The sequence below is a fragment of the Lupinus angustifolius genome, chromosome LG11 (assembly GCF_001865875.1).
Source record: "Lupinus angustifolius cultivar Tanjil chromosome LG11, LupAngTanjil_v1.0, whole genome shotgun sequence".
Taxonomy (NCBI): domain Eukaryota; kingdom Viridiplantae; phylum Streptophyta; class Magnoliopsida; order Fabales; family Fabaceae; genus Lupinus; species Lupinus angustifolius.
The window spans coordinates 9,736,129-9,757,661 of NC_032019.1; the positions used below are offsets into that span (position 1 = coordinate 9,736,129).

The window sequence follows — 21,533 nt, forward strand, 5'->3', positions numbered from 1 at the left end:
ATATTCCGGTTTAATTTGTCTGATTAGAATTTTCATGGTTCAAAGTGATCTAATCATTTGTTCGATTAAAGCTACAAATCAAAATTGTTATTTATGGATGTAATCTAAAAATAACTTTATGTTGATTGTGCTATATCAATACATGTGCTACATGTTTGATTCCCATTAAGCAATGTTTCGGGTTTGAGTCTTGTGGATGAAAAAAATACTCACTGTGAGAGTTAGCTCCACGTAACTGTGAATGTTCTTGACTCAGAAACAAAAAAAAATACATGTGCTACGTCAATACAATCAAGCCTTAGCAAGATTTATTTTCTTCTGCTAAACGATTGTTGAGCTGGTTTTTATTACAATGCTACACATTAACATGATCTTTCATATTTAGAAATAAAGAGGATACTTTTTGGAGTGTAATATATGGACAGAAAATATAAAAGTTTTTTATACAGTCAATTCATCATACATTATTTATGATTAACTATAACTTTTAAATAAAAGTAATATGAAAGAATAGTGAATAATTGAGTAATTGTATAAATCATTCTTAAACTAACAATGCATAATAAACTTTGAATTATGATCAATGTGGACTCTTATCTCTCTCAGATATTTGGGCCCCTATCTTCCTCTTGGGCTCTCTTCTTAATCCTATGTTTTATTTCCCTTCTTCGTTGCAAAATCCTTCATGTGATGGTCATTATTACTTCTAACTTCTAATTTATAAAACATGTCTCGGCATAATTTCAATATTGATTCATCCTTAATTGTGTTCATTCGAGTAGTCTCATTACATTGGGCACCCAAACCTTAAAATTGGAATTTAAGCACTTCAAGAGATTATATCTACATCATTTTATAAATTATATTGTATTATACATCAGCCAATACTAGTTTGATTGGTAGCACTTATATTTCACCCCAAAAAATGAGATACTTTTAAAAGTATCACTAATCCATGCAAATTCCTTTTACAAATATTTCCAGCATACACACAAATTTTAGGCAAGTCCAATACCAACTTAGTGTTACGTGATTTGATCAAATATCCGTGTCTCATGTTTTGACACTTTCTCAAATATGAGTCGTTTGTGGCCCAAAATAGTCAAAATATCACTTATTATTGATGGTTGCATGATCGTGGGCAAGCCATGTTTCCTTAATATTTTCTTCCTATTACCAACAGTATTCATTTAGCATATAAATAAGAAATTAATTTCTTTCGGAAAGTGAGACTACTTCACCTAATAAATGTTGTTCTTAGAAATTAAATATTTAATTTTTGATCTACTTGAATATCAAATGAGGCTTTACACAACTAAATAACATCTTATTTGTCATGTTTCCGTAAGTATTGATTAACCAAGTGAAATTAGTAACTAATATATTTTTAAATAAGCAGTATTAATTATTAACTAATTATTATTTTACCAACAAAAACTTCTACTTACCTTAACCGCTAAAGTTTTTGGTCTGTTACCCTTTCTTTTAAACGAAGATAACCACGCCAACATTTTTTTTTTTTAATATAATATCTATACTTATCATTACAAAGATTTATACATAATCAATACTTCATTCACCATTCATTTGTATTAGTTTTTTGAAGAGTCAATAATAATTAAAAATAAATAATCGTTGCAAAACTCATAACGTATAAATTTTGTAGACAGTGCATACATTTTTTACCCTTTTGTTTTTAGTACTATTATTAACAATGGTCAATCAACTGAACTATGAGCCTAATTTCTCTACTTTCATAGTTTTCACTTTCTTTTTAACTACGTGACACCTAGAGCTTAAATCATTGATGCATTCAGCTCTCAAAATTTTGTTATTATAAAAGCAGTGTTATGTACACCATATATGCTCAATAACTTATGCGTATGCATGTTGTTATGAAGCCTTTTATGGTCTTCCGTACGGATACCTAAGGTCATTTTAGGATTGAATAGCTTCCTTAGGCTTAAACTCCATCAAATACGAAAGAGTGATGATATCTGAAACTTTCTTCTTGATTCTTGAAAGATAAGGAGAAAATGAAAGAATGGTTCAAGATAAACTTGATACCCGAAAACTAAGAGTGTATGAAAAATACCTCTTGAATTGTATTGAAATATATTGAATCTTTAAAATACACTTAATTGTCTTGTTATTTATGAACTAACTAATGCCTTTATATAGAAAGGAATGAGGCTTAACTACCCTAACTAACTTAACCGAAAATATCCAAAAGTGAGGATGTTTAACATGTGCCAAACTAGTTGCTTGGAAGACACGTAAGGGTGCCTTATGTTGATCATGCTTAAGTCATGATGTTTGTTGATTGAGGTTTGATGAGGTTTAGTCAAATTGTCTAATCCTTGATGTATGTAGTGTTGTTTGGTTGATTCCTGGTGTGTGCCTTGGTACATCTGTTGCTGGCTGACCAGGCCCTGATGCATACCTTGGTGCATCAGGCCTTGTTGGTTGGTGCTGTCTTGGTGCATCTGCCCTTGCTGATGTGTGCCTTGGTGCATCAGGCCTTGCTGGTTGGTGTTGTCTTTGTGCATCAGACCTTGCTGATGCGTGCTGCCTTGGTGCATCAGGCCTTGCTGGTTGGTGCTGTCTTGGTGCATCAGACCTTGCTGATGCGTGCTGCCTTGGTGCATCAGGCCTTGCTGGTTGGTGTTGTCTTGGTGCATCAGGCCTTCCTGATGTGTGTTGCCTTGGTGCATCAGGCCTTGCTGGTGCGTGCTGCCTTGGTGCATCAGGCTTTGCTGATGCGTGCTGTCTTGGTGCATAGTGAGAGTGAGACATGTGGTTGGTTTTGTGTTGTCTATTGAGTTGATGCATATAAGATTTGATATGATATACCTTACAAAATTTTCTTGCATAAGTCCTCCTACATTATAAAAGAATGTGACATATTTTAATTATTAACTAATTGTTAATAAAAAAATTACAAATTTATCACAATGTTAGTTTTCTTATGATATAGGAAAATATCGTATTTTTAAGAAGAGAAATTTACTTACTGTAAGAGTAATCCATAGTTTGAATGAGTGGATAGATTTAAATCATTAGATTTTCTTAGAATTCATGCCTAAGATATGAAGTAAGTATTTTAGATTTACTCTTGTAAGTGAATTTCATCTCTATTTTTAATTATAAAAACATGATTAGTCTCCATTCTTCTCCTTCCCTATTGTTGTAATGGTAGTGAGTAGTGACATATGTTACTCTAATTGGTCATTCCCTCATCCTCCTCAAGCCAAACCCAAAACTAAATTTGAGTTACAAACATGAGAATCATCAGATTTTGATTGCCGTATTTATTGGCAACACCATAAACCTTCATTGTTGTTATACCAATCCCTTTTTTATAAAGTTTATGAACAATCAAAAGATTTTAAATCTATTAATTAGCACCTTCCTATTTTTAAGTGCATTATATTTTTAAACGAACCATTTAGACAACATTGTTGAGTAAGTAATACACGACTCTCAAATCATTCTCATAATCCCTAACATAAAGAAAGAGAAAGTCACCAACCAATTTTGTAATGTTCCCACCAAAGGCGTAGAACAAAGAGCTCTTAAAGTAAGAAAAACAAAGACTTTACCTAAAAAAGAGAGAGAGAGAAACTGCTTCCAAATCAATTGCAAGTGAATTACAATTATGGTATTTTTAAAGATTGCAAAATATATGTATTTGGTGTAGAGATTCATACACGCAATTAAATCGTTCACTATTCATTTATATTTTTTTATAAATTAATAATGATTAAAAATGAATAATAAATAATGGACAGATAGTATATACAATTCTTCCACTATAACAACATACATTTTTTCTCAATTTTAAAATGTTTAATTAAAACCCTTTTAAAAATGCTCAATAAAAATATTTATTCATATTTATCATCAGACTGAATCACACCGTAAGAATGCCAAAGGAAAAAAAAGTAGATGAAGAAAGGTTGATGAAGAAAAAATGGAATTGAATGATGATAATTCATTGTTGAATTTTGGAATAATGGAATTATAAGCCGAAACGATAAAAGCATAAGCGGAAGCAATAAAAGAATAATTACGCTTTGATATCATGTTAAAATGGTAGTAGGCATGAATAAGAGAGATTCTTGATGAACAAGAAAGAATGAGAAAATGTTATTGAATTAATTCCAAAGTTACATTGAATCATCTATATAAACGGAAGAAAACACTAACTACCATAACCAAATTAACTAACTGACTAAGAACAGCTCAACTATTTTAACATACATTTTTTTCTCAATTATAAAATGTTTAATTAAAACCCTTTTAAAAATGCTCAATAAAAATATTTATTCATATTTATTTTCTATGAAAATGGATTATTACTGATAATTTAAAATAAATTTTAATTAAAAATAATTTAAAATCTGAACCATTAAAACTTTTTAAATAACATATATCATTATCTTAGTACTGGATCTTCTAGTATTGGAGATGATCTAGATTGCTTACTCCAAAAGTAAGATGTGGCGTAAATTTAAAAAACATATACAATATCTTACCTTTCATTCTAAGATAATTCAATTATTTATATTAATAAGTAAATTTGAACAATTAAATAATATGATAAGTATATTTTTTAAATCTATTAATTACCGAGCCTCGACGAACACAAAATGAAGCCAAGATAGGTAAAGTAAATGTATTTAATACTTCTTTAACATAAAAGTATCCAATATGCTTTGTTGAAAGCATTTTCCAAAACCTACACTAAACAATGATTGAAGAGAACACATTTTCCTTCATATCCAATAATCCATAATTACATCAACCCCACCAAAGAGAGAAAAAAACAAAAAAAGTTGTCAGATTCAGAAATCAGAAAGAAGTACTGTATTCCGCGTAGAACTCAGCAACACCAGAAGCAGCCCAAAGCCGTTGATTATAATCATCAATCATCTCATCAGGTACAAAAGGTGTCCTACAAAGAGGACACGTCTTCTGATCATGATCAATCCAACGGTCCACACACCCTCTATGGAAAATGTGCTTACAGTTCCTCAAGCACCTTATTTCATCCTCACCGGAAAATTCGTACAAGCACACCGCGCAGCCACTCTCCGCCGCGGTCACGGCGGCGCTGGTGGAGTCGAGGTCGGAGAATTGAATGGCTGGGAGGAGTTCGCGGATGAGGATGGCGGAGAGGGATGGAGATTTTTTGGTGTCGGGGATTCGGGTGGGTTCGGGCCAAACGACGTCGGTTTCGAGTAGGTCGGAGAGTCCGAGATAGTGGAAGAGGATGAAAACGAGGTTTCGGAGGAATCCGAGGAAGATGAGGATATGGAGGAAGAGGTTTGGGAAGAAAACTTGTGTGTAACCAACGGGGAAACCCATGTTTGGTTATATTAATTAGAGACAGAAATGGAGTTAGTAAGATTGTGGAATTGAAAGAGAGAAGTGAGAAGGTTCGTTTCAGAGGGTGTGGGTTGCGATATATAGTGAGGAGAAAAAAATTGTGTTGAGATATCAGTAACCCATTCTGAGACAAATATATTTATGTTTTCTAATATTATTATTTATAATGAAATTTTAATAAGAATTAAAATTTTAATTTTATATTAAAATTTTATTAGTTATCTCTATATAAATATTTTTCTATACAAGTTGAATTTTTCTATATAAGTTGAATTTTTCGATACAAGTTGAATCCGCTCCGAGTTGGTTTTCACAACATCACCGTGATAGTGTTACGTGACTGTCTCGTGGAAAGTGCTGAAAGCCAGTTCACATCATTCATGTTTCCACACGTCAAGTAATATTCTTCTTTTTTATTTTCAAGGATAACTTTACAAATAATGCATGATTCTCTTTGAAGTCTTTTTGAATGAAGAGTATGTTTGGTTGGGATGAAAAATGAAGTGAAAAATAAATTTTCTATTATTTGGATATAATGAGTAAAGGAAAAAAAGAAAAAAATGGAGGGAGTGGTGCTTTTTTTTTTGTCTCCAATATTAAGAGATAAACTCAGGTGCAGAAAATTAGTGACAAGTTTTTTTTGGTTAACTTCCTATGCACTTAAAAATTCATATTTTTGTGATATCTACATTTATAAAGGACATTAATTTACTAAAACTAAAAAGCAAAATACAATGTTGTTAAAGTCATTATTAAAAATAAATATAATCTTTTCTTTTCACTTTTTTTTTCATTTTCTCTTATATCAAACAACTAAAAAATCATAATATTTTTTACTTTTTTTTATTCTCAACTTTTTTTCCTTAACTCTACTATCATGAATGTTGCTTACAAAAATTCAAATATTTAATGTTTAATAAGATAGAATATTTAAAGGTCTCCTAAGACTTTAAATCACTAAACCAAACACATACAATCTTAAAATAAAGGAATATAATTAAAATAAAGGTGCTATAAATGACTAGAAAGAATATTAAAATTTGAATTTAAGAAATATTTTTTATTCAATTATTATTCTTTATCAAATCTTACTAACTTTTTTTATTCAACATTTGTCACTTTTGTGTATTATTTCTACTTCAAATTATATAATGATTAGCACATAAGTAGATAATATAATATTATGTATATGTTTGAGTTTCTTCAAGTTTAAAAATGGATCTAGGTCCTAGAATTTGCCTAATCAACATTCAGGGATAGGTAGAGATCAACTCATAAATTCCTAAAATCTTATTTTATAAATTAAAGTTGAGTTTATGTATTAAACACTTTAAAATTTTATTACACTTTGAATGCATCACACATTATTAACATGTTAATCATCATTAGAGACATTGGTACCTATACTTGCGAGTATCTACCATTAATATTCGTAATGGGTCCAATATATGTTTGTATTTTTACTTGCTCTAGTTGAGACCGAAAATTTTGAAGCTCGATGTTGTGATATAATGTCATGTTAATGGAGGGATCTTAGATGTTTGATATGTTTTATTGTCTTATTTTAAATTATGTTTTTAGTAAAAACAATTATATTTAAGTAACAATTTAAAGTTGCTTCTCTTTGATTATGTTTTGTAATTGTGATTTTTTTTTTCTTCTTTTGATTTTCTAAAATACCACACATGATTATAAGAAAGATATGCACAAATATATAACTTGTTTACATTTTTTAAATATTTATTGAATTTCTAGTACTACATAGGTACTCAAAAATCAATGGGTAGTAGATCCAACAAATACTAGCATCGGTCCAAGTCCCATTGTGTGTTACAGAAGTCACGCCTTAGAATTCATCATTTACAGTTCATATGTAATGATCATAATAACTTACCGTATTCAATACTAACGATGATTACGCATTAGTCAATATGTACCTCAGAGAAGTCACACCCCACTATATTTGTGATCCTTATCAAAGAAGTATCACACAGATAAGATAAAGAAATGTTTTGGAGGTTTTCTAGAGCCTCAAAACCCTCCACGTATTTATTTTTATGATTCCCTAATTTGAAGATTTTATGAAGACAAACTTATCAAAACACTTAAAAATTGTTACTAAAATTTTATAATTATATTGATGTTTATTTCTCATTGTTAATTAGATTTTAAGAGGGAAAGTAAAACAATAATCTTGCATTTTTAACCCTTCATTATCCTCTCATCTAAATTTTGCACTGCCAAACAAGGAAGATATTTAACTTGATTTGTCTTCCTTTCTCGTTCCATTTCTCATACTCATGCCCTTTAATCTCTCTCATTTACTTTCTTGTATAACATCTAAATAAAATTTATTTATGAGTTAAGTTTTGAATAAGAATAAAGAGAAAATAAAAACTTTAGAGCCTCAAAATACATTTGTGAGATATATTTTAGTTGCTAGAATCGTGAGACACAAAGTATGAACACCTATAATAAAAATGTAATACACACCATTCTCATTCTCCATTGAAAAACTTTGGCTATACAAACTTAAAAATATTACAAATATATGAAGAGTGATACCGTCTTTATATTATTATTACATATATTAAACTCTACATGTACATTATCCTTAAAAAAGCGTATCTTGGGATCTGAATTATGTCATGGATGGTAAACTAATCTATAAATTAAAGTGTTTGGTAAAACTCTTGATTGTCGAGTACTGTTGTGTGCTTTATGTTTACGTTATATATCTAATCTTATTGTTAATTAAATTAATGACCAGTTGCTTAATGAATAGAATTTCCTAATTTTTTTCTCCCCTATTGATATTGTGAATGCAATTTTACTTCAACTCTTATATTTTTACAATTTTTTATATACATCACATTTTATACTCTATCTTTATTTTTTATCTATTTTTTAACATTATGTCGTATATCTTTTCTCTTTTCATCTCTTCCTTCCCATATACATCAAAATCTCGATAAGAAATATATAAAAATGCAATATATATGTATTATGAGTGTAAATATTTATACACTGATAGTAAATTATCCGCTATTCATTTATATTATTTTCTGAGCAGTTAATGATGATTAAAAATGAATGATGAATGATTAATTAATAATGTATAAAACTCTTACACTATAAGTGTATACATCTCTTTCTCTATAAAAAAACAGTTTCCAATTTATTTTATCCCATTTTAATTAATATTATTGAAAGTCATTTTGCTGATTGTAGTAGGACCAGATTAGAAATTCCACATCCTGTATAGCCTAATTTCTTCTTTAGAACTAACTGTATTAAAGCTTTCTAATCACCAACTCCTCTATAGGGCTAAGTATATGTGGAAATAAGGAAAAATAAATCTTAAGCATATTACATCATTTTCGTTGTAAGGTATAAAAAATGACAAATGAAAATGATATTTGTCCTAACATTAACTTAACTTTTTTACTCATAGATTCTCATATAGGTGTGTTTGGTATGACGAGGATGTACTGTTTCAAAGTCTGTCCCAAATTATATTCTAAACCAATCATATTATGTCACGTTAGTTAAAAAAAATTAAATATTCATAACTTTATCAATTTTGTTTCATTATGATTAGTTAGAAACATGATTGTGACATAGTTAAGGACAACATATCCCATCTATTTGGTATCCATCTATAAGGAAAGGAAATGATGGAACACAACACTTTTTATCAGCGAATAAAAATTTATTTCAGGAAGTAGAAGGGGTATCCCAAACCCATATATAAAAAGTTAACTATCACAATGTTTGATACATATTAAATAATTGAAGTTCATAAGTTCCATTAATAAAAAAAAGTGAGTACAGAATCAGCAATCCTTTGCTTGGCATACATAAAACTAATGAAAAAGAAGGGGAAATGAAAAATGAAGTTTTCTTGGAACCCATTATTTCATCTCTCTTGTGTGGATAAATTCTAAACTCTCCATAATTTGATACTTTGAGCAGCTTTATAACCGTTCGATCTAGTTTTAAATATTCACTTATTAATTCTAAGGTAGGTGTGAGTGTATTACTCCAAGTTATAGAAGAGCTTTTCCATTTTGGGATTGAGAAGGAAGGAAAGAACGAAAGTAAAGTAGGCCCTATTTTCTTTTTTTCAATCTTAACATGCTTTTTATTTTCGTTCTTGATGTAACTCATCTATAATAGTGCGAAATCATAATTATTTATGAGAATATTCCAGAAATAAGGTTTACGTAAAGTATATCTTGGGGTTATTGGATATGAGAGGAAAAAATGAAGAGATTATATGTGAGAAAAACTTATGAAACTAATATATTAAGGTTTTAGTTTAAGATGAGATGTTACACTTTTGGCTTCTAACTCTTTTCGTGCCTCGATAATAATGAAATTCTATAGTGGTTGGAGGCTTCCTAGTTGTGGTCTAGTCCAACAAGTAGTATTAGAGCTGATTGTTTGACTGAGATAAAGTGGACTTAAGGTGAATTAAACCGGAAGTGTGTAATACCCACACTTGAGAGAGAAATTATTGGATTTATAGTCTAAAGTCCCACATTCAATATGAAAGTAAGAATTACAGAGTTTTCAATTGATGAAATGGTTTTTAAGTGTGATTCTCCTGCTCATGATCCAGGGGGAAACTCAATTATATAACTTGTAATCTCCTTCAAAATCAAACATTATATCCTCAATCAATAATTTTCATTCACCAAAATATAAGTCAAATCCATTACTAATAACATCAATGTAATACTGCGATCACTCACTCTTTTGTTAAAATGTGCATTCTATGTGTCACATGTATTAATTTGTCAACAAAATACAATTTAAACCTACCTAATTCAATATCGAATAACAATAATTTTTAAACAATAAAAATAAAATAACTCAGAGTATTACATTTTTGGGTAGCAAATGTTTTGTCATAATAATGTTTCACTTTAACAGATATGTGTGGTTAAAACTTAAAATCACACCCTTGCATAATCAAATGGGTTCTTTCAATAAAATAAGCAAAGGGGACATAATTTCCAAGCAGATGCTGTTTTAACATCAATTGAAACTTGGCCTACCAAAATGTTTATGAAATGTCCTATGAAATAATGGCATCAGCAGCACTATTCACAATATGAAAAGGAGAGGGAAAAATCATGACTAGTATCATAGCGATAAATTATTGATTTTGCTTTTATATTTAAAGACTAAAAGTGTATCAATAAGATGTTGGTCTAAGTGTGTAAAGTCGCACTAAATCTCAGTATAATAAAAAATCAAGAGTTCGATTCTTGTGAGCGACACTTGTTTAAAATGACATACACACCACAAAAGAAAATAATTCTTTACTCAAAAAACTGAAAAAAAAATACCTCTAATAATAGGAAAAAAAAACTAAAAATGTCATCACAATATATTTTTCTTTTATATCCTAAAGAGAGATAGGGATAAAAGTGGGATTCATTTAACTTAAGGCCACAAAGTCAGGGAGTGGGTCCAACATAGGGTGGGGCATACCCACTATAAAATCCATGACAAGCATGGTGGAGAGGACAAAGGGAATCAAAAGGTCCATAAGAGTAGGTCAGTGGGGGAATAGAAAAGACAGAGAATAAATATGGACCGTCGGTGATGAGAACCCTGGCCAACGAGCATAGCATCATGGCTGGGTTAGGAGGCCATCACCTTGATAAAAATGAGAGTGGATGAAATCAATGGGGTGCACTAAAAGTCTGATTCGGTCACATCGGTTACACAGTTTAAACTGAAACGACTTACAAGGCGCATCATGAAGTATGTAGATCTAGTCTTAGCTATAACATATTAGAGGCTTCATTGGAATGCTAAGACTTGGTTGTTGTGCCTACCCAAAACAAGACACTAATGTCCCAACTCTCACTCCCCATCATTTTTATCAAAACACTCATAACCACTCATTATAACAATAAAATAGAAAGACTTGTGTAAATATGTATGTAAAAATGATCAATAAAATTTTAACAATACATCAAAAATTTAATTTTAGTTAAAATTTGGGAAAATGATTTATTTATTCAAAGAGTAAGTAAAAAAATTATTTCACATCTTAAACATTTATTTTAGGGAAAATCAATGATTTGAATTAGTGAGTAAATCTTAACCATTAAATTTCCCTAAAATGAATGAATAAGATGTGGAATAACTTTTTTTACTTACTCACAAGGTACATGGATCCTCTCCCTAAAATTTAATCATAAATAATAGCAAAAAAAAAATATAAATACAACTGTATCTAAATATGATATGTAGTATATGTCTTTACATAAAATTTTCTTGGCACAAAAACAATTCTTAATTAATATTTAAAGTTAGTTAATGAAATATCTAATTATTTATATTAATTGTTTTTATTTCTCACAATAATAATAATTATTCTAAATTCAGTTGTAAATTATTATTCAAGATAGAGAAATATTTAACAATATTAAACCATAAATTTTTCTTTTTCTAGTAGTAGGGGAAAAGTAGATTTCATATATCATATAAAATCGAATATTGAGATTCAATATTTGTTAAGAATGCTTATTACTACGAAAAGCAGCATCATTTGGAAGGGCATTAATCCTTATCCAAAGTACTAGAATATCGAGGCAAGAAAAACAAACGAGAACCCATAGTGTATATTGATTAAATTGACACTTCATTAAGTTTAGTTTTTTCTTAAATTATTTTAAAAAAAAATTAGGTCCTTGATACCAGCAATAAATAGAGTGAGTATATTCGCCTTAATGCAAATATTATACAGTGACATGTGTATATAAAAATAAAAATCATAGCATTTTTAATTTGTAAGCAGATCCATATTAAATCTTAATCTATATTAACATCGTTTCATTAGATTGCTTATCAAAAAAATGGGGGTGAGATCGACATTTTCATCAATAACATGGCTGCAACAACAACATGTGTACCCAGAAAAGAAGATGTGGGGACATAATAAGATCATTTGTTAAGAAATAAAGGAGTACTGGTGAACGAAAGAGAAGAAAATGACATTACCTAAAAAAGATATTAAATGTTGTTGATATCCCACTAATTGTATATTTGGAGATTTTTTATATCCCTATATTTTTACATAATTAAAATACAATTTTTTATATAATAATGTAAGCTAGAATGCAATTTTGGTATGTGATTTTTCTCAATAGTGTACTTTTAGTCTTCGTACTTTTTACTTGTGATTTTCATCCTTCAAATTACATGCACAAAAATATTACTTTTAATTGTTTCCTGCGTGACAAATTTTGTCCAACAATATAAGGTGACACCCAAAATTACATGTGTCATTGTTAAGTGATACTCAAAAGGGTAAAGTTATTATATGAAGAATGATCATTCTTGAACTGAAAGTTAGACGGTGAAAATGTACATATAATGCCTTATTGGACGAAAAGTCAATGGAATAAATATTTTTACACATTTATGTAGGTTGTAAGATGAAAATGGCACAATTTTTTTTTTTGGAAAAATGTATATAACTCCCTTAAACTTTACACATTTTGCAAATAGGAACTACCAACTTTAATTTCATCCTAATGAAACCTTAAACTTCTATAACTCATAAGATAACTCCTTCTATTAAATATCTGTTAACTTATTTAATAGTGAAATCTAATTCTTAATTTTCTTTAATCTACACAGTTGATTTATTTAAAACATAACAAAAAATAACAGGAAAAGACCATTCTTCATGAAAGAGAAAATCAAACAATTAATCTCATATTTAATGATCAGAGATAATATATTTTGGCTCTTCGATTCTCTACATACACTCTCTCTCCCCCAATAATATTCAATTTGAGAACTCATTAACTTCACCACCAAAATCAAGCATAAGCTCCCATTAATATTCAACTTCATCCCTCCTATTTAATTTCACTACCAAAATCCACGTGAGTAGAAAACAAATCACAAATTACCATTTCAATTCCTTCATTTTCTCATTTTCATCAATTTCCATAATTTTATTATCAATCTAACTTACACACCCCATTTAACCATTTTAATTAACCTTTGTGTAGTTAAGAAACTTGTTTTTTTTTTGCAGCTGATTGCCACAAAGTTGAAAGTTTGTTTTACTGAATCTATCTAAAAACAAGTTTTCAATTTGGTGGTTCCTCAAGGTTATGACAAAATTACATCATGACAAGGTCTCTAAGATTGATTGTGTTAGGTATCATATATGTGAACAAGGTTTGTATTTTTTTTATTAAATAATTTGGATTTACATTTACAAATTGAGGATTAAATTTTACCTATGGAATCCATATTTAAATTTAGGAATTAATATATTAATTTAGATATATTGTTTTATGTTATCACCGATACATGTTTTAAAATTTATTTTTAGCAAGCTATCTTGTTGATATTCCCATTAAGGTTTAGAGAATTGATTGTGAGTCAGATGATCCAAATTAAAGAGTTAGAAAAGTTTATTGATAGTTCAGGTGATGAAGAAGATGACATATATGACACTATAAGTGATACACATTTACTTAAAGAAAGAAATAGTTGGATGTATAAAAATCATACAAGCATTTGTGGAATTTTTACAACCAGGCCAAATAGTAAAGATGTTGAACAATTGTCTGACTATGATAATAATGATGAGTTGTTGAGCATTGATGGAAGTGATAGCTCAGATAATGAACTCAAGCCAAAATGGCCTAAGTTAAACGAGAAAACTGACTTGCATGAGTATGCAGAGCTTGTAAAGGGGATGAAATTTGATACTAATGTCACATTTAGAAAGGTTCTTATTAATTGGACTATCAAAAGTTAGAAGTCTCCAAAAAAGAGGCAATGAATTGTATAGTACATGTTGGAGGGCATAGAACATTTGAGGTTAGTTCATTATGTTGATGGAAATAAGATAGTTGACCTTATAAAGAGAACATGTACGTGCATTAAGTGGCAGATGAATGAAATCCCATGTGGTCATGCTCTGGCTGCAATATTTGAAGAAAGGGGAATACCATAGAAGTTTGTGGATGATATTTTCTCTAAAGAATCTTTCTTGAAAGCATATGATATGCATATTCATCCTATTCCGGGGGAAGAAGATTGGTCTGACTATAACTTTAATGAGATATTACCTCCAAATATGAAGATTACACTAGGTAGACCAAAAAAGAAAAGAATTAGAGAAGAGGGGAACCTTCCAATCCACATAGGATCAACAAGAAAGACACTAAAATGTGGTGTAGCAATTGCAGCAAGGAATGATACAGTTATAAAATATGCAAATTGCTCTTAAATCCAAATAGAAAGGTTTACAAAAGACCAATGAAGTATGGTCAATAAAAAATGATGTCAAAAAATGATAAGTAATATTGTTGAATTTTATTTTTTCTGTGTGGGGTCCCAATATTTTTTTTAAGGAGTAGTTCTTTTTATTTTTTGGGCACATGGTTAGTTTCTGAATGTAATGACTCAATTTAATGGATGATATTATGCAATTTCATTTCTGGTTAATGTTTTATTGCGAGATGAATATTTTGACATTGATGAAATATATATTATTCAAAACAAAAATGTGAAACATTGTATGTGATAAAAGTGGTGCTCTGTATTTAGAGTTAACCAATTGATAACTACTCTTTATTATAAATTAATTTGAGTAGTAGAAAACATTCCATGATTTTAGTTTTTAGCACTAAAGTGTAGAAATGATTGTTTAAAGTATAGTTAAAGAAGTAACTACTAAATAAGATGAGGGAGTGAGAGGACAGTGACAGAATGAAATATTAAATCAACAATAAAGATTAAAGAAAATTAGAGGTCAGATTTTGCTGTTAAATAAATTAACAGAGATTTAACCTAAGGAGTTATTTCATGAGTTAGAGAAGTTCAAGTTTAATTAAGATGAAATTAAAGCTGGTTCTATTTGCAAAAGTTGTAAAATTTAAAGGAGAAGTATACACTTTTCCCAATTTTTTTTAGGGAACTAAAAACGTACAAATGAGAAAATTGACTGGCCAATATTGCATTTTACCCAATAATTTGATAAAATTTTTAGCCAATGATTTGATAAGTTTTCTATGTCAGTTTTAGCTTTAAATTACAAGCCTACTTGTTCAGGACAATAGTTCACATTATTTCTATACCATAATGAATCAGATTCTTACAATAACATTATAAAAACAAGAAATCTGCTTGTACCCCTAATGTGGATCTAAATGCGCAACTTTTGAGATAAAGTCATGATTGGAATGAGCATTTTGGCTTTATGTCATGTATGTGATTTAGGTAAAGAAAATGATATATATTTTTACTAATTTTTTTACTCACAAAAAAATGATATATGCCATAAGGTTATACTTTATTTATTAATGATTGATTTATAAGTTAGAAAGTTACATGTATCACTTTTTTTATAGATATAAAGATTAGTAAGAAGATTTAGTAGAAGAATATATCATCCCTCGATAAGTAAGAGTTATATATAACATTTATATAGTAAATATATTCCTATTATTTTATTTAAAAAAGTTGCTCATGGTTAATACATGAATTATATATAATATTTTTTGGTTTCTCATAGGTATCCTCGCACTAGAGGCAATCCTGTCCGAGCCGATAACATCCACAAGTACGTGTGGCTAACTCTTCCAGCGGATATTTTTTCTATCCACAAGACTCGAACTCAAGACCTTGCTTAAGAGGAATCAAACATATACCACTTGAATCAATGTCCGTGGGTGAATTATATATAATATATTAATAATTTAACAAACTCTAACATCACTAAGACATAAATATTAAACTTTTTATTTATTTAAAGTAGGGTTAATGGTGAACATAAATGAATTTGAAGTGTCCCCATATATAAACAAAATGTTTGACTTGTGTCTCCCATTCTCACTTGCCATCAAGAATGTTCACCCACATGCTGGAGTATTATCTTATCTCCTCTAAGAAGTGGGTTAGTGCTTCTTTGACTCTTATTTTGGATCTTCTAAAACTTAGTTCTGTAGTGGTCCTCATAATCTGCTTAGTCAGTCTCCTTCTTAGTCATTCTTTCGGAATTGCCTTAAATTTTTTCAATGTGAATTTTTATGAGTACATGCTTCTGTTTCACATCCATTTATTAACTCTAATTGACTCCAAGACTTTTGTACATCTCTTTTGTGAGATCATGAAGGAAGGAAATAAGTTAGTGAAGTAATTGAGTGATCAAGTTACATATTGGGTTGGGCTTTCCGAGCTGAGTCTCCGGACCCATTAATACTTAGATAAAATCTGTATGGGTACGGACTCAAATTACAAATGAATGCCCACAGGTTATTAATACAAATTGGATCGATATATTATGGTAGGTTGAATTCAGTAGGTACATAGGATAAATAAATGAAATATGTAATTTTGATGCAACGCTGAATAAAATCTATGACAATGTTTGTGAACATTAGTCCAAAATTAAGCTATCACAACCTATATTCAGCCTGGTATCAAAATTTCTTGTACAACTATCTGGTAATAAGAATCAGATTATACATAAAAAAAAATTCAAGTCCATGACAGCAGTAAAAGAAGTTAATACGATTATTCATCGAAAAAAAGAAGTTAATACGATTAATTAGATTATACATAAAAAAAATAGTGAAACATTGAATTGACACATAGCATGAAAAGAAATAAGGTCTAACCAGCACTCTGAGAATTCTAATCAGCCATCACACAGAGTATAATAATTTGATCAAGAACAGAACCTATTCAACCACACAAAATTTCAAGAATAAGACTCATTTTGGTCCTTCAAAAAAATTTCATATACGAAAAACCTAAAACAGTTCTCAATATATTAAAAATGTGTCAAATTAGTCAAATTAAGTAATTTTATGACTGTTTTTAATAACGTTTTTGGCTCATATTTATGATCTTTGAGATAATTTGAATTTTCATATTATAAGGGATCAAATTGGTAGAGATGAAAATTTCTAAGGAATAAAGTATTTACTCAAGTTTTAATTACCACAACAAATCTCTCAAATTCCCCCTATGAATAAAGTAACATCTTGTTTTTTGCCTTTCACATTTTCTCACAAGCAATATCCTTCATGAACATAGGATTGTTTTCATAATCTATTCCACTAAAAAACAATCTTATTCATTTGCAGTACCTACTTATATATAGCAAAAAATCTAATTAATCCATATAAACTAGTATCAAGCCCCATACTCGGACGAAAATGGAAAGAATTTCTATCTGCCTAGTTTTGATTACAAACCTTTTCCTCCTAAACATGACTAATTGTGTGGAGGATGAGATAAAGATAACACTGATACAATTTCTTGTACAACTATCTGGTAATAAGAATTCCACTTTCTATGAAGAGGTAGGTTGATTCTTGAAAGGTTAAATTTGGCTAAGACTCTTGATATTGCTATGCTTTGCAACTTGCAACTGCTAGCTGCATCTCTCACCTTTTCTTAGTCTTGATGGCAATAACTACATTAGTGGAGGGATAGCATCTGAGATTGGAAAATGCAGACTACAAATGATAAGCACTGATATCAATGTAAGAAATTTAGAGTAAGAAAGTGAAAAGAAATGCCCCTAACCCACGATCAATTGAATTCGTGGTAGGGTTCTAGTGATTTATTGAGAAAGAAGTTGAATTACAAGAAGGTGATGAAAGAAACACAAGAAAGAGGATCCCTCGATCCTTCCCTAACGGATTCCACAATCAATTTCCCAATATTTTCCTAATTGCCTAACCCTTTAGTCTCAGCTTCTATTTATAGGCATCTAACTACTAACTACCAAGGGTGAGGAGGGAAAGTTGGTTATTTAACAACCAAACTTTCCTCTTGCCCCTTTTATACACATGTTTAATTTCAGGTTTGGCCTTATCAACAAACTCTCTCGGTTGCATGTAAGTGGAAACCAACTCGGCGGAAACATTCCTAATTGGCTCCACATTTCGAACAAGCTTTTCGGGCGCTTCCAAATTTGTCTAGAATGTCAGGGATAAATATGTTCCTTGCACAAAGTAATTAACAATCATTACTAGAATTAAGGAGAATTGTTGTTTTGAACAAGAAACAGAAAGCTAAAAAACAAAGGAAGCTACAGAACTAGGAAGGGTCATCACCAACCAACATTGTCACAGAACTCTACGGTTTACAATGCAGATAGGGAAATGAATGCAATAAGTATCAACCAGCAGTGTCCTCAAACTCAAAAGGACTCTCCAATGCAGATAGGGAAATGAATGCAATAAGTATCAACCAGCAGTGTCCTCAAACTCAAAAGGACTCTCCAAAAAGAAAAACATGCTAAATATTATTTTACAACGAATGCAATAAGCACATTATCTCCACCCTAACATCCAAAGTAATGCACCCTAACCAGAAATTAATCTCCCTCCTTCAAGGTGAAGGAATCTATTTAGAATCACAAATTGAACATTGCCTTGTAAATAAGAAGTCACATATCATGTGTTACTAACTTATCTGCAAATTGGTCATAATTCACTAAACTAATTGCAAACAGAACCTATATTGAACAATCCAAGCCACACACTATTATCATTTAACAGAAAAAAAACAAGACCCACCCAATTAAACATAGTTAAATCAGTCAACTTACATTAATACTATACCCAATGGGTGACCCAAACTCACAATATTCAAAATAGTGTAAATCTCACGTTTCTTGACCTTCAACCATTTCATCTGATATTCTAGCATTTTCCCAAACAGGTATTGGGAAGTGACACTTTTAAGTTAGCTACTAGAGCTTGACATGCAGAATGTTCATCAAGAAAGGACCTAACACATATGACTACAAAAAGTAGTTGGATCTTAATCTCTATGATTCTCTTGTTGGTTCTGAAGTTGCCAAAGTGTGGATGATTCATTTAATGGATAGGATTCAAACCAAATCTTGGATCTAGTTATCTTCTTTTGTAACTCTACCTTCTTTGACTTTTGCAAATTGGTGTATTGACCCAATGCATTTTATTAAATTAGCTTGTAAAAAGATCACTTCTTGATCTTCCATGTATTGGGTGGACATCTCTTGTGCTATGTTTTAATACAATTTTCTTATAGTAAAAAAAAACTGTGAATCAGTTTTGCAACAATCCTACATAAAATTCACAAATACACTACAAATAACAGATTAAAACATTTGACCACCCTATCTTAAACAGACTCAGTTTATCTAATACTGTCATATTAAGAATGTCCATGACCTATTAATCTGTTAAGAACTTTTAACAATCATCTTTTAAAGCTTTAATGGTTTTCAGTACAAGCTTTAAACCCCCAAATTCAGAACTAAACTGGACAAACTATTCACTGTTATTTCAAGATCATGTGCTGAAAGTGAAAGGACTTCAGTTTACTTCTAAAAAACACAATTTACAATTAAAAAATTCAATGACAGAAAACAGAAGCTCTAGATCATCACAGTTTGGCTCACACACAATGGCTGGATTCACACACACATATATATATACACACTTATTGTCAAGTTCTAGCAATACAAACACAGAACTGTAACAATTGATTCAGGAATGTCAAAGATTAACCATTCTGAGGTTCAAAACGGGTACGAAGTGAAGTTATTAGGAAGTATAAAATCATACACGGAAACCCATACAGAACCTTAAACCCAAAACAAAAATAGGACGAAATCCAAGACAACAAATATTCCTAAATCAAATAAGGTTTCACAAACATAAACTAGCAATGGAACAAAGGCTCCACATACACTTGAAACTGAAACCCTTGTCGAACATGAACAGTAATTGGTAAGGAAAAAATGGCAAAAAAAATTTGGACCATTTCTCGATTTGTGCGTGTCATCCTTGCGCAGGGGCCAAGCTAATCTTCTCTGTATCGTTCCAATTTTATCGGATGTCCCCGAAGGGACAAACTACTGTGTCTAGTTTAGTTATATAAACACTGAAATTGTCATATGCTTAAGCAGTGTGGGACTTATTAATTTTCCCTTTTATACGATACCAATTCGTATACTACATACCCCAGCGCTTATCTCAAACTATCCTATAATATTTTGTTATATTTTTTAAACTTGTGTAATCCATATTTTTGTATATTGCTCAAATATTCATTTTAATGTTTTTCTTTTCTATACTTCTCTAACCAGTGTTGATAATGAAGATGAACGAAGAAAGTTACAAATTACAATCATTTGGCTCTATTCTTCTAATAATAGTAGGACAGTAGACACTTTCTTTTTAACTATTTCTCTCGCTAGTTTATCACTAACATATTCTTCTCAACTATCTTCTCTCTGAAATATTCACCTTATATGTACATAATTTGTCTCAAACCAGACAAAGAAACAAAACAAAATTTAATAGTTTTGATATTCACGATATATTTCTTATGATAACTGGGTTTATGAATTAAAGTCAATAAACAATCCAAGCCACAAATTACATTGGTCAAAGTTTGGAAGCTTATAATTTAGTAGCATAGAATCATGAATTGGTAAACTAATTTATTGATTTGGTCTTCTAAAATCAGTTTACAATTGGAGGCTTATAAGTTATAATTTAGTAGCATAGAATTATGAATTGATAAACTAGTTTATTGATTTGGTCTAGTAAAATTAGTTTACAAGCTCATAAGCCCACTTCAACCTCTCCTTTCCCCTGGGTTGTTTTCTCCCTCACTTTTTTTTTTCATTTCTAAAGCAAAACTTGACAATGAATTTGTCACAATTTTAAATTATCATATTTTTCTTATATGGGTTTTTTGAGATATAGGTAAAAAAAGAAGAAAAAAAATCGAATATAATATATTCAAATTATTACTTCAAACCCCTCAAAATATTTGGACGGGTGGATACTGAGTATATTCACATCATCAACCACCGATTAACTAATGCCACTCTTTTTCTCCTATTATTATCACAAGTTTAACAACAAATTTCTTATCACTGTAATGAAAAATACTTATTTTGGTTCCTTATGTATTGGATTCCAATTATTGATTTTGTTGAGTTAAGTCACTTTCAATATGTTGGTTACTAAGAATAGAAAGAGTGAGTTGATTAGTTTTGTTGTTAGATTAGTTGGTTTTATTTTTCTATTATATAAATATAAAAGTTTCTATCGTATGATTTCAATCGATGAATG

At 30.1% G+C, this 21,533-nt stretch overlaps 1 protein-coding gene across 1 annotated transcript; it reads right to left on the bottom strand.

Annotated features, from left to right (window-relative positions):
* On the bottom strand, positions 4,755-5,440 carry LOC109359376 (E3 ubiquitin-protein ligase RHA1B). Its single transcript, XM_019604016.1, has one exon. The coding sequence runs from the start codon at positions 5,368-5,370 to the stop codon at positions 4,855-4,857; it is 516 nt and encodes a 171-aa protein (XP_019459561.1). The 5' UTR covers positions 5,371-5,440; the 3' UTR covers positions 4,755-4,854.